The 12,987-nt window shown below is 42.8% G+C and overlaps 1 protein-coding gene across 1 annotated transcript; it reads left to right on the forward strand.

The window, feature by feature from the left end:
• Positions 1-3,447: 3,447 nt before the first annotated feature.
• Positions 3,448-7,690, forward strand: LOC124674612 (soluble inorganic pyrophosphatase). The gene is made up of 9 exons (XM_047210655.1): positions 3,448-3,578; positions 4,008-4,141; positions 4,234-4,262; positions 6,186-6,251; positions 6,485-6,592; positions 6,925-6,990; positions 7,072-7,192; positions 7,288-7,369; positions 7,488-7,690. The coding sequence occupies exons 2-9, from the start codon at positions 4,012-4,014 to the stop codon at positions 7,528-7,530; spliced, it is 645 nt and encodes a 214-aa protein (XP_047066611.1). The 5' UTR covers positions 3,448-3,578; positions 4,008-4,011; the 3' UTR covers positions 7,531-7,690.
• Positions 7,691-12,987: the final 5,297 nt, after the last annotated feature.

Here is a 12,987-nt window from a genome sequence, read left to right on the forward strand (position 1 = left end):
CGTATTTTTCATGTCTTTTTCGTCCATTTTCATTGGCTATAACTCACAGTTTCAGTTCCCATATAATGTGTACATATACATGCCAATTTTTTTCTCTGATCTTTTGAACAAATTGAAATCTATTTTTTAGATAAAGGGAGCACTAGTAGAAAACGGGTCTTTAGCACCGGTTGGTAAGGGCCATATGCACCGGATGGCCAACCGGTGCTAAAGGCCCACCCCCTTTAGCACCGGTTCAGCTACGAACTGGTGCTAAATGGGCACCACGTGGCGGCTGCCGAGCGCCCGAGCGAGAGGATCTTTAGCACCAAGGGTCTGCCGCGGCAGGAAAATGCTCCAAAATGCTGCCGCGGTAGAACCCCGCTACCACAAAAAAAAATTGAATTATTTTCCACTCCCTTTTTTTCTCTTTTTCAGAATTTCTAATATTTTAGTTATTTCAGAAACTTAATCTCTAACTACACTTTCTCTAGTCAAATTACTTACTCGTGCTCAAACTTCCCGCTCGGTCACCATCCTCCCACTACTCGAGCACTAGCACGCTTAACTTCCAAGTTCCTTTCCGTCCCGCATCCAAGTGTTTATGTGATACTAGTATCATATCAATCCTATTAACATGTTGGTCGATGTCATATTTCTTTATTGTTTGAATTTCAAATAATTATTTTAATAAACAAAAGTAATGATGTAATAATAATCTTGAATAAATAAATAAACATTAACTCTATAAATTATATTATTTTTAATTATTTTCAATTTATTATTATTATTTTTTATGTTTTTGCCAAACCTAAAACCTGAAAATTTTATAATTTTATAATTTGCTAAACCTGAAATAATGGTAATCTTTATGTAGGATGCAATTATTAATTTTAATTTTTTTAAAATAAAAAAATATATAATCCTATATTTCTAGTAAAAAACTAAAATCTTCCTCCTTTCATATTTTAATTTGGAATTTTGAGAATCTAAAAATTGGCTTACTGGGTAACCCGGGTGAATTCGGATGTAATTTTTTCCCACGACCATTTTGATATATTATACACTTTTTTCCGACATCGTAGGCAAAAGTTAATGCCATTCTACCTTTTTATAAACTTTTTATGAATAAAAATTCGAAATTCAAATTTGTTAATTTTCCCTAATAGTAGGTTGCGTAACATACAGGAGTCTCAAAAAAAAATTTAATTTTTTTCTATCATTTTCTTTTCTATTTTACAGAGTTAAAAAAGGCGATCCACGCAGGTGGGGGGGCGGTGCTAAAGGGTTCACGGCTGACGCCAACTCTTTAGCACCGGTTCGTGGCACGAAATGGTGCTAAAGGTCCCGCAAGAACCGGTGCTAATGCCGCGACTGGTCCCCTAGACGTCCAAACTGCACGAACCGGTGCTAATGATCCCTTTAGCACCGGTTCGTACCAAATCCGGTGCTAATGCTCTTTGCATCAAAAAACCAAAGCCCTCTTTTCTACTAGTGGAGCATATGGACGGGAGAACATATTTACATTTCCAACATATCTAGATACATTAAAATCGGCAACAAAAATAATGAAACGAAAGGAAGCGCAAAACATAACTTCTTCGACAACTGGACTGAGTTGAAAGAACAGTAAACTAATTAGCCATTTCGTTTTACTTGTAAAGAAGATGAAAACAGCCAAAAGAGTGAACAGAGGAGACACGAAATGGCAGTGCTGTAAGAGCATCGCCAACAGGTGCTCTATCCTGCGCTGTATCTAAAAAGTGACTGGTTTAGCGTGTGGGCGCAAAGTGATGCTCCAACAGGTGCTGTAACCAGAGCTGTAAAATACAACTTGAGGCAAAAACGCTATGTCGTGCACTATATCTACCGCGTCGAAAAGAGCGTGTTGTATAAGTCATGCGTAGAAACAGCTACGGATTTTTACAGCTTCAAGATTTAGAGCTTCTGTTGGAGTTGAATATGCCCTCACGCGCAAAACATGGATGAAGCGCGCTGTAAAGTGATTTTACAGCGCCAAAATTTAGAGCACCTGTTGGAGATGCTCTAAGCCCTGTACCGATGCGTGAGACACGCTCCTTTGTCTTTTCCTCCCCTTTTCATAAATCTACCTACTATTTCTTATGTCTATAAAAGAATTTTAAAAATTCAATTAAAATTTAGATGTATCTATATTTTAAAAAAATAGATAAAACTAAAATTAAATAAACTTGCAGTATTATTTTATAGGTAGAGGTAGTACTATATATTGCTCCTGCATCCTCCGACGCTTCATTAGTAGTACAAAATGTTGATTACAAGTGAATTAATTGATCTCTGCGTACATACTATGTACATAAGTACTTGCATGATGGTTTGCCTGTTCCTCCCCCTTGCCATCCTCTAACTAAGGAGCAAGGTTTGGAATACTCATTAAGCACCGTGTTGTATATCCTCCATTTTTATAAAAGCTACTCGATTTTATCTAAATGTGAAGGTTTATATATATGTGTATTTTTTAGTTATAGATACATCTATATCTAAAAAAATTAGGCAAATTTTTTTAAACGGAGGGAGTACATCTTTTACCCGGTTTGGGCTCTTTCGATTTATAGAACTTTGTCATTCTTCTTTAATACAGAGCCATAGGAGTTGCAAATTGCAGGATGCTCATTATTGAATTGCAAGTGGCAGCTTAGATTGACAAAATAATGTGTGTGTTTTGTTCATTGAGATGGAAATGATCATTTCTCACCCTCTTGGCTCTCCTTTACTTTGCCAAACTTTTTGCTCTTATTTTTGAGAAACTTAATTCGGCTCCCGGGTGCGTATGATCCCTCTACAATAAAAACATATTTCCAAGTGTTAAAAAAATTTGACATGTACATCTCCATAATATATGTGTGTTCATTAAATTTCACGAAAAAATAATATTTTTTGTAGTCTACGTGAAAAAGATAAAATTTATCTTGTGACAAGTCTTTGTTTTAGCACCGAATTTTATCTTTTTTACACATGCCACACGGCAAGTCGATTTTTCATGAAACGACTTTGTGAGTGCGTAGCACATGAAGATGTACGTGCGAAAATTTTGTTTCAATTTTTTTGACATTTCAAAATATGTCTAACATGCGTTTCAAAATAAAGGGAGCATACGCTTCCATGTGCCAAAACATCACTCCCTTATTTTTCAAATACAAAACATAAGAGTGGCACTTTAATATTATCCCCACCTACTATACATATTAATATGGACGGCCTATAAAGTAGTACTTCCTCTGTCGTATGAAACTTGTTTTAAGTTTATTTAAATTTTAAATATATCTACGTACTAGATAGTGTTTAGATATACATTTATTTTTTAGCAAATCTAAGATAACTTTGATACTAAGACGGAAGGACTACATGAGATACCCAGGGGCTGATCTGTTATTGAAATAATTAAAGCAGGGTGCTAACTGAAAAACAAAATAATCACCATTCACTCATTTCCCTTTTAAGCGCCTGCTCCAGAGTGAACCTGCCAACCAGAGGAGTCAAGCAATCAATCGGCTTGATTCGGTCTCTTCCTTCCTCCTCCTTCCGCCGCCGTCCGCCCGGCCGTCTCCAACCCTGCGCAGGTGATCCCTTCTCCGGACCTGAGTTCTTTTGATCCAAATCTTAGCTTCCTTTCTCGTCGATCGATGGAAAGCTCTAATTTGATTTGTCCTGATTTCGTTCTGTCCGTGTTCTTATGGACCATTAAGGTGACGCGGAGAATCGACCCAACCGTAGTTAGTTATGAACCTAGGATCGGTTGGATCAGGGACTGCCTGTTCATTTCCTCACAAGAATAAATGAAAAAAAAATACTACTGCATGTTCCTTTCCTGTTAGCTGCTTGTCACAAGGGCAAGGGTGTGTCACTCCACTTGGTGTTGTTCACTTTGAGTAGACAAAAATATCTATTTAATATGGATTTCACTGGATGGTTTGAGAATTAATCAAAACAGAACATGTTGGGTTCGGTTTGTCATGTGGAATTTTTTGATTTGTGGTTCCTTTTGGTAGGAGGATGAGTGAAGAGGATTCACCGAGCGCCGCTGAGCAGGGGAGGCGCCCCACCCCGAAGCTCAATGAGAGGATCCTGTCATCTCTGTCGAGGAGATCCGTAGCCGCGCATCCATGGCATGATCTGGAGATTGGTGAGGAAGAAGACTTTCCTCATTTCCTGTTCTAGCTTTACCAAATACCTTGTACAGATAAGCATGCTGATTGAGTTTGGTTCTGCATGCAGGCCCTGAGGCTCCCACTGTGTTCAATGTTGTAAGTGCCATCTTTGCCTTGTCCATCAAACATCTTTGTGAGATTTTAAGAGATTCTGATGTTGTGGCTAATCAAATTATTAGTCTGGAGCTTTGGGTTCGAATGGGGCAACGGGAATTGGGAAATGATAATTTATCTTGTCATATAGCTCTAGCTCTGTTTACTTTTTAGTGCTTACGCATTACTTGATGCTGTTGCTGCCGTCTTTGTGTAAGGTCTCAGTAAGGTGTAGTTTAGTTTGGATTTTGCAGTTTACTTGTGTACTTGTGAAACACATGATGGCCAGTTTTATTTTACCTAGTACAAGGTTCCACACAGCTATGCCATTTATGAACTGTATTTAGTAGATTAAAGCAAGACAAGTAGTTGAACTTCTAATGTTACTATTATAGGAACCTGCTACAGCCTTTAAATGATATACTGGTTCGTTTCATTCGAATGGTTCTTCACATCCTACAAGAAAGTAATCAGTGTCATGATAGACATATTATATCCGCAATACAAATAGCATGGTAGATATATTTAGCTCTAACTCATGGAGTAATCAGTATCATGTTTGGTAACGAGGTAACTGAATCGTAACATCGCCCAACACAGTCATCATTGATGCTTCCCATACCTGTAACCTTCAGTGGTTGGCAAAATAGATGTCAATTGATATTTAGCCTATTTGGGAACATCACTTCTAATTTTAAGTACGTGAACGGTTCTCAGTTTTTTTTACTGGCCTTGGTTTATCATAATTTTTTAGGCTTGAGATCCTGGTGTCGAGTGTGGAGAGAGTATCTAGTGCTACAGCCTATTTGGCTGCTACCAGTTTCCAGGGACATGAGCCGTTCAATTCAATTGGATGGATAGGATCTTAGCAGGTTGCTCTATGACTCTCTGTCTGTAACATTTGCATTCTACACCCGAGTTGAATTTTCTCTTGCAGAGTAGAGCGGGACTGAGTTGTTGGGTTCAACTCTCATGCTCTCCCCAAATCCTTTATGCTCGTGAGGGCACAAATTCTCCCCAAATCTTCATCTATGGGTTAGCGTGGCGTCGTGATTCGGCTGCAGCTCACCACAGCACCGCAATTCTCTCCTCTTCCGGCTCGATTTGAGTCTTCCATTGGTTCTGTAGCAGCCGCTGGCACATGTAGCTTGTGAATCTGCTGCCATGGCCTCCCAAACACCCCTTTACTTCCGTACCAACAATTGAGTTATGGATCTGCTGGTTGCTTTGGAGATTTCGTGTAAGCATGGTGAAGAAAGAACTGACTTCTATGAGAAGATTTTGCTAATCTTCGGTGAAGATCTACGTCTGGCTCCTACACTTTTATTGTCATGAGGACCAAGCCTTGAACGAAATTATGCTGTTACTGCAGGAAAAAGCAAATATTTGGGGGTCCAGATGCAAAAAGCCTTGAACGAGATTCAATCATGTCCATCCAATTTAATCGAACGGCCCTGTTGCTCCTGGAAACTGGTAGCAGCCAAATAGGCTGTAGCACTAGATACTCTGTCGTCGAGTGTGCACTATCTGTTAATACCATGGTATCACTAGCTTCAGCATGCCTCTTCTAAAGTTGATTCTTCTGGAACTCTTGAATTTCTGCTGGACAAATTCAAGCTAGTATTCTAATCCTGATAAAACAATTCCCCTGTAAAGTAGACCAATGGTTGCCTTGGGAATTCATATCCTTCAAATCAAAAGAGAAGTGATTTTAGTCTATTCATTCATTTTTCTATAGAAACAATTTTATGCATGATTGCCATTATTCTGCAACATCTGGATATGTCACTCTGTTGGCAAAAGGTTGATTGTCAGCAATAAAAAAGTAGTTTGGGTGGTCGAACCTAAAAGCTTTATCGATACTTGGTCCCGGACAATCCATGCAAATTATGTTTAAATAAAGTTTCTCTGTACGTAACATGGCAGGTTGTTGAGATCACAAAGGGAAGCAAAGTAAAATATGAGCTTGACAAGAAAACTGGGCTGATTAAGGTATATGTTCTGTTCGTAAGATCGCTTGCTAGTTGACTATCGCTTTATTTTTCAAGATCAACATGATATTTTCAATTTTAATCTATTTCTGTAAGGAATGAAAAGCAATGATCAGCATAATGTACATCTCCTACTATGTGCTATATAACATTGACCTGCATACTACACCTGCACTTTTAGTTGGACTTTTTTTTCCTCTGTCTAAAAGTGTAATGTGTTGCATACCTTTCCAGGTTGATCGAATCCTATACTCATCAGTCGTATATCCACATAACTATGGTTTCGTTCCAAGGACTCTGTGTGAAGACAATGACCCACTGGATGTTTTGGTCTTGATGCAGGTAAATCTTACTTTACCCCTTCTTTGTTGATGTGTGGGGTACGCACTTATACATTGTTAAGTCATGCTGTGGAACGGTAAATGTCTTATTGTTTAACTGGATAACTATGGGGCATAATTAATATTTCTTGGGAAAAAGGCTTTGATGTTGATGTTGTTGATAACTATGGGCATAATTAACATGGTGTCTAAGAATGACGAACTTGCACTCTTGGACTGGTACCCTTGTATTTTTCATTTTGTCACGAGCACAAGTTATTTGAGGTTGCAGTATTGAATATTATGGAATCATGTTGTTCTGTGATGATAATTACATAATTTTATCTCCCACAGGAACCTGTTGTTCCTGGTTCCTTCCTCCGAGCTAGAGCAATTGGCCTTATGCCCATGATTGACCAGGTATTCCTTGTTCAGTCGTGTTATGGTTTAGGGAAATGAACGTTACTTCTTTATCTGAGGGTAACATTTGGCTGTGATTAGGGTGAAAAGGATGACAAGATTATAGCAGTTTGTGCTGATGATCCTGAATACCGTCACTACAATGACATCAGTGAGCTGTCTCCTCACCGCCTCCAGGAGATCAAACGCTTCTTTGAGGACTGTATCCTGCATAATTCAATTTATTGTTTCCTTTTTACATGCTATAGTAGAGTATCCTTAGTGCCATTTGTTCGCATCCTTAGTGCCAACTTTTAGACAAGAAAAACGAGAACAAGGAAGTTGCTGTTGACGCATTCTTACCTGCGACCACTGCTATCGAGGCCATTCAGTATTCCATGTAAGTTCAATTTTGCGCTGATCCCTATGATGATTTTTTGTTTTTGTTTGTTACAAAAGTGATGGTCAAGTTATCATTTGATTTGCATTGACACTTCAGTTATTTTGGGTTATGACAGGGACCTGTATGGGCAATATATTTTGCAAAGCTTAAGGCAGTAGAGTCCCAGTGGTTGTGTCATGGAATCTTGTATTAATAGCAAGTGCGAACGAGTTTGAGACACTGTGACACATAATTGGACAACAATGTGTACTCATGATTTGGATATACCGACTTTGTTGGGTTACTATTTATGAATAAGTGATGCTTTATGATTCGGAATTGATACTCAAATCATATCTAACAGAAAGTTTCAATATGAGTTTTTCCTGTACTTGTTAACAAATTGTTTGCACGTTCACTTCTGTATCCCTGATGGTAGGACACTACTTGAGAGCGTTGGTATATTTTGCCACGCAAAATTGCTGCGCGACACCAGGATAATGCTGGAGATTGCCCGGCGTCCATCCTGGAGATTGCAAAAAATGCTTCTTCAACCTTTCCACCGGATTCTTGGGTCCTGCCTGACTCCCGCTCTTAGCTGACACCTCCATGATCTTGTTCCTTCACCCCTTCACCGGCGACATTATATACTTCCGTCATGCATGCCCCTGCTAAAATCCTACTAGGCGATGGTTCCTGTATACTTGCCTCCTTGAGTGTGAGCATAGATGGAACAACGGCGTTCATGATTGTGCATCAATGTATGACTCGTGTATTTTACGCTAGCTACCACCAATGACAAGCAATGGAGTGTCTCAGACCGGAACCTCACACAGTCACACCCCCTCCCCGTTCCAATAGCTAGCATTCGCCTTAGGCCTGTGGCTAAGCCGGACATGAACCTGGTGGCAGACACAAATGAGCAAAGCTGGCTAGGTAACGTGAGAGGAGTGTGTGGCCCTGGTGTATGCACCGAGAGGGACCCGTTGTCAGTCTAAGACCGCTCTGATAAAGCGAGGAGCTCGTGAGCGAGCAGGGGTATCGTGTATGAACTGATTTCTGAATCGCATCTCAACTGCTCCTCTCACCTCCAACTCCTGTTCGTCTATACCTCAAAAAAAAAACTCCTGTTCGTCTACATCTCACCCAAATCTCTGTCTAATTCTCACCTAAATTCTCGTAAGATCCATGCGGGGCCTTACAATTGGTATCTAGAGCCATCGATCCCGCCGTTGTGCTCAAATTCTCTTGCCAAACCCGTAAATTCCACCGCGAAAGGTGCTGATTGACCTCGGTTGATCGGCCCAAAATCCTTAGCGGGTTTGGGAGTGGTCAGAGCGAGTGCGACGGCGCCATCGAAGCCCTCTGCGCAGACGCGCCTTATCCTGGACGCCATGGGTGAGAACATGGAGCAGATGCAAAAGGCGATGAGTGATCTGATAGCACGAATCGACGCCATGAGCACACGGATGGGCGATTTGGGGAAGCAGTTGGAGATCACGCAGGAGAGTGTGGATGAGGTCCGGAAGAAGCAGGCGGAGGTCACACCGGCGGTGACTGGCGCGGGCGGACCACGGGATCCAGGCACATCAACCGCGGCGCAGTACCTAGGTATGTCGCCTCTCACAAACAACGGGCAGCCGATTCTCGCCCACCCTCCAACGGGAGCGCTGGGAGCCTCTCAGAATTTTTTCACCGCACCAAATTCTCCATCTCAAAACCAGCATCAGGAACACCATGTGAAGATGCCGAAGCATGATTTCCCAAAGTTTGGGGGCACTAATCCTCGGCTGTGGTTAGATCTCTGCGACACATACTTCCAGATGTATCAAGTGCGTCAACATCAGTGGGTTTGCACAACAGTACTGTACCTGGAGGGTCACGCTGCACTTTGGTGGCAAGCATTCAAGCGCCGGTGCGCCACCATAGATTGGGGAGCTTTTACAACGGCTGTGACGGTGGAATTCGGCACAGAGGAGTTTGATACGCAGATGGCCAAGTTGTTGCAACTGCGGCAAACCGGCACTGTGATGGAATACATAATGACATTTGAAGCTTGTATGTATCATTTACTCTCCCTGGATGAGACCCTGAACAACAAGTTTTTCGTGGCTCAGTTTGTGCTCGGTCTCAAGGATGAACTGTGTACTGCGGCATATCTACAAGCTCCAACCAGTGTCACTCGAGCCGTGGCTCTAGCTCGCATCCAAGAAGAAGAAATGGAGGCTCATAGGCCGCGTGCTCGTCCAGTGGTTGCTCATAGGGTGCAACATCAAGCACCAGCGGCTTTACCTCTTCAATAAGGACCGCAGCGTCAGGAAGGGCCAAAACGTGCTGGCAATGATGAATACAACAGAGAGCGTCAACTTCGTGAATATCGGCGTGCCAATCACTTGTGTTTTTGCTGCGGTGAACCATTTAGCCGCGAGCACAAGTGCAAACAACCTCTGCAGTTGCTAACCATCCAAGTTGGGGAATATGGGGAGATTTTCAGTGATGACACAGTTCAAGCTCTGGAACTCTTGGATGAACCAGCGGTGCAACAACAACAAGAAGTCCAAAATGAATGCCATTTGATGCTCTCTCAGCATGCTGAAGCAGGATCAGAGGGTTCAGGAACAATGAAGTTCAGGACATTGGTAGGCAGCAAGGTGTATCTAATTTTGGTTGATTCTGGCAGCTCGACAAGCTTTGTTAACTCCAGTTTTGTGGCTCGAGCTGGGTTACCGGCAGTTCCAGTGCCGCCGGTGTCAGTTAAGGTAGCAAATGGTGAGATAATGTAATCGAATACTCAGGTGAAGCAACTTCCATGGTGGATGCAGGGGCATACTTTTTATACCGATATGAGAGTCCTAGCAGTTGGTGCTTATGATGCAGTGCTAGGTATGGATTGGTTGGAAAGCCACAATCCCATGACAGTGGACTGGGTTTTGAAATTCATGGAGGTGCCATCAAATGGCCAGATGGTCCGATTACAAGGCGAATTACCCAAAGAGCAGGAACAAATGTCACTGATCTCTATTGAAGATGTGCAGAAGGCGTTCAAAGGGAATGATTTATGGGTTATGGTATTCGTCGACTTTACTGACAACGAAGCTGCAGAACATGTTGACAGTTCGTCACCTGATACAACTAAAATTCCACCAGATTTACAACATCTTCTGGATGAATTCTCAGATGTGTTCCAGGATCCCAAGTCACTACCACCTCACCGTCAGTATGACCATGCCATTGCACTGGATCCTTCCGCTCTGCCAGTCAATTCTCGCCCTTATCACTACTCACCCTTGCAAAAGGACGAGATTGAGCGACAGATCACTGAAATGATCAAAGCAGGTGTGGTGGTGCCAAGCATGAGTCCCTATGCCTCCCCAGTTCTCCTTGTCAAGAAAAAAGATGGACAGTGGCGTTTCTGTGTTGATTATCGACGGCTTAACGCGATCATTATCAAAAACAAGTTCCCACTGCCTATTGTCGATGGGCTCCTCGACGAGTTAGCATGCCCCTAGTTCTTTTCAAAGCTCGACCTCCGCGCAGGTTATCACCAGATCAGGATGCGCGAGTCAGACGAAGAGAAGACGGCGTTCAAGACTCACTCTGGACATTTCCAGTTTCGTGTCATGTCGTTTGGCTTAACTAATGCGCCGGTAACTTTTCAGTGCCTGATGAACACAGTATTTGAGCCTTTCATTCGCAAGTCAGTAATCGTTTTCCTCGACGATATTCTGGTATACAGCGTTGACTGGTCGGCTCATCTGGAGCATCTTCACCAAGTGTTGCTTACTTTGCGCCAGAATGAGCTGTATGCAAAAATTTCTAAGTGTGCATTCGCACAGACGAGCTTCAATTACTTGGGTCACATCATTTCCCAGCAGGGTGTAGCCACAGATCCAGAGAAAGACTAGTGCGATGGAAAATTGGCCACAGCCATCAGATGCAACTGAATTGAGGGGCTTTTTAGGCCTCACCGGCTACTATAGAAAATTTGTACAAAATTATGCAGTAATTGCCAAGCCCTTGACAGCTCTGCTTACCAAGAAGGGTTTCTTATGGACATCTCAGACCACTCAAGCTTTCAGTAGTCTCAAATCAGCAATTATCAGTACCCCTATCCTAGTCCTTCCAGACTTTAACAAACCGTTTATTGTCGAAACAGATGCCTGCGACACATGCATAGCGGCAATTCTAATGCAAGACAAGCATCCAGTTGCCTATTTGAGTAAAGCACTAGGAGTCAACAACTGCAAGATATCTGTATATGAAAAGGAGTTCCTAGCCGTGATGATGGCAATTAATCGTTGGTGTTCTTACCTGCAGCGCAGACCTTTCACCATTCTAACAGACCAAAAGAGTCTTTGTGCATTGGGTGATCAACAGCTGTCCACATAACTGCAAAATAAGGCCATGTCCAAATTGTTGGGACTACAGTTTACCTTCAAATACAAAAGAGGGGTGGATAATGCCGTTGCTGACTCGTTGTCAAGGATAGGGCATCAAATGCATATGGTGTCATGTCAGCCTTTGTGGATTCAGGAGTTGCTTAATTCTTATGCAACTGACACCCGCGCTCAGGAGTTGTTATCCAGATTAGCTTTACAGAGCCCAGATGAGCAGGTCTACTCCTTAGACAAAGGTTTGATTCGCTACAAAGGAAGGCTCTGGATAGCAGAAAATACATCTCTTCAGTCCAAACTAATTAGTGCCCCACATGATTGAGCAATTGGTGGTCATTCGGGAGGCAGGGCCACATATCAACGAGTCAAAGGTCTTTATTACTGGCATGGGATGAAACGTCATATAGAGGACTGGATTCAGCAATGTCAGGTTTGCCAACAAGCAAAACATGAGCACAATGCACCTGCTGGCCTCTTGCAACCATTGCATGTACCAGATCGTCCGTGGGCAGCAGTCACCATGGACTTTATCGAAGGTCTTCCAAAATCTGATGGCTGTGAAGTGATTTTGGTGGTGGTCGATCGCTTGACAAAATATGCGCATTTCCTGCCTCTTCGTCACCCATTCACGGCGCACATAGTGGCTAATCTTTTCCTTGACTCGATCATCAAACTACATGGTGTGCCACTCTCGATCGTGTCCGATCGAGATAAAATTTTCACGAGCCACTTCTTGAAGGAGCTGTTTGAAGCGGTGGGCACTAAGTTGAGTTACTCCATGGTGTACCATCCTCAAATGGATGGTCAGTCCGAGCGCGTGAATCAGTGCCTGGAACACTACCTGCGTTGTGCGGTGCATGACTGCCCCGCCAAGTGGAAGCGTTGGCTAGCCATGTCGGAATTTTGGTATAACTCATCTTATCATACATCACTTGGTTGCTCTCCCTTCCAGACACTATATGGCATGGAGCCTAACTTCGGCGCGTTGCCCAATCTGAGCGTCAAGGCGACACCTACCATCAAGGAGATGGCGGAGGAACGGAAAGGTGTACTGCAACTGCTCAAGGACCATCTCCTGCGAGCTCAGGCGCGAATCAAGGTGTACGCTGACAAGCATCGCACGGAGCGGGAGTTCCAGGTCGGCGACGACGCCCTCCTCAAGCTGCAACCCTATGCCCAGGCCTCCCTCGTCAACCGTCCATGCGTGAAGCTCGCCTTCAAGTTCTTCGGCCCATTCAAGAT

This window comes from Lolium rigidum, chromosome 7 (assembly GCF_022539505.1).
Source record: "Lolium rigidum isolate FL_2022 chromosome 7, APGP_CSIRO_Lrig_0.1, whole genome shotgun sequence".
In the NCBI taxonomy this organism is placed as follows: domain Eukaryota; kingdom Viridiplantae; phylum Streptophyta; class Magnoliopsida; order Poales; family Poaceae; genus Lolium; species Lolium rigidum.

Excerpts from the sequence above, each read along its gene's own strand:
- LOC124674612 (XM_047210655.1), top strand. The coding sequence starts at position 4,012 with ATGAGTGAAGAGGATTCACCGAGCGCCGCTGAGCAGGGGAGGCGCCCC. Across the intron at positions 6,252-6,484 it reads AGAAAACTGGGCTGATTAAG|GTTGATCGAATCCTATACTC; the intron begins GTATATGTTCTG and ends ATACCTTTCCAG. Across the intron at positions 7,193-7,287 it reads CAAACGCTTCTTTGAGGACT|ACAAGAAAAACGAGAACAAG; the intron begins GTATCCTGCATA and ends GCCAACTTTTAG.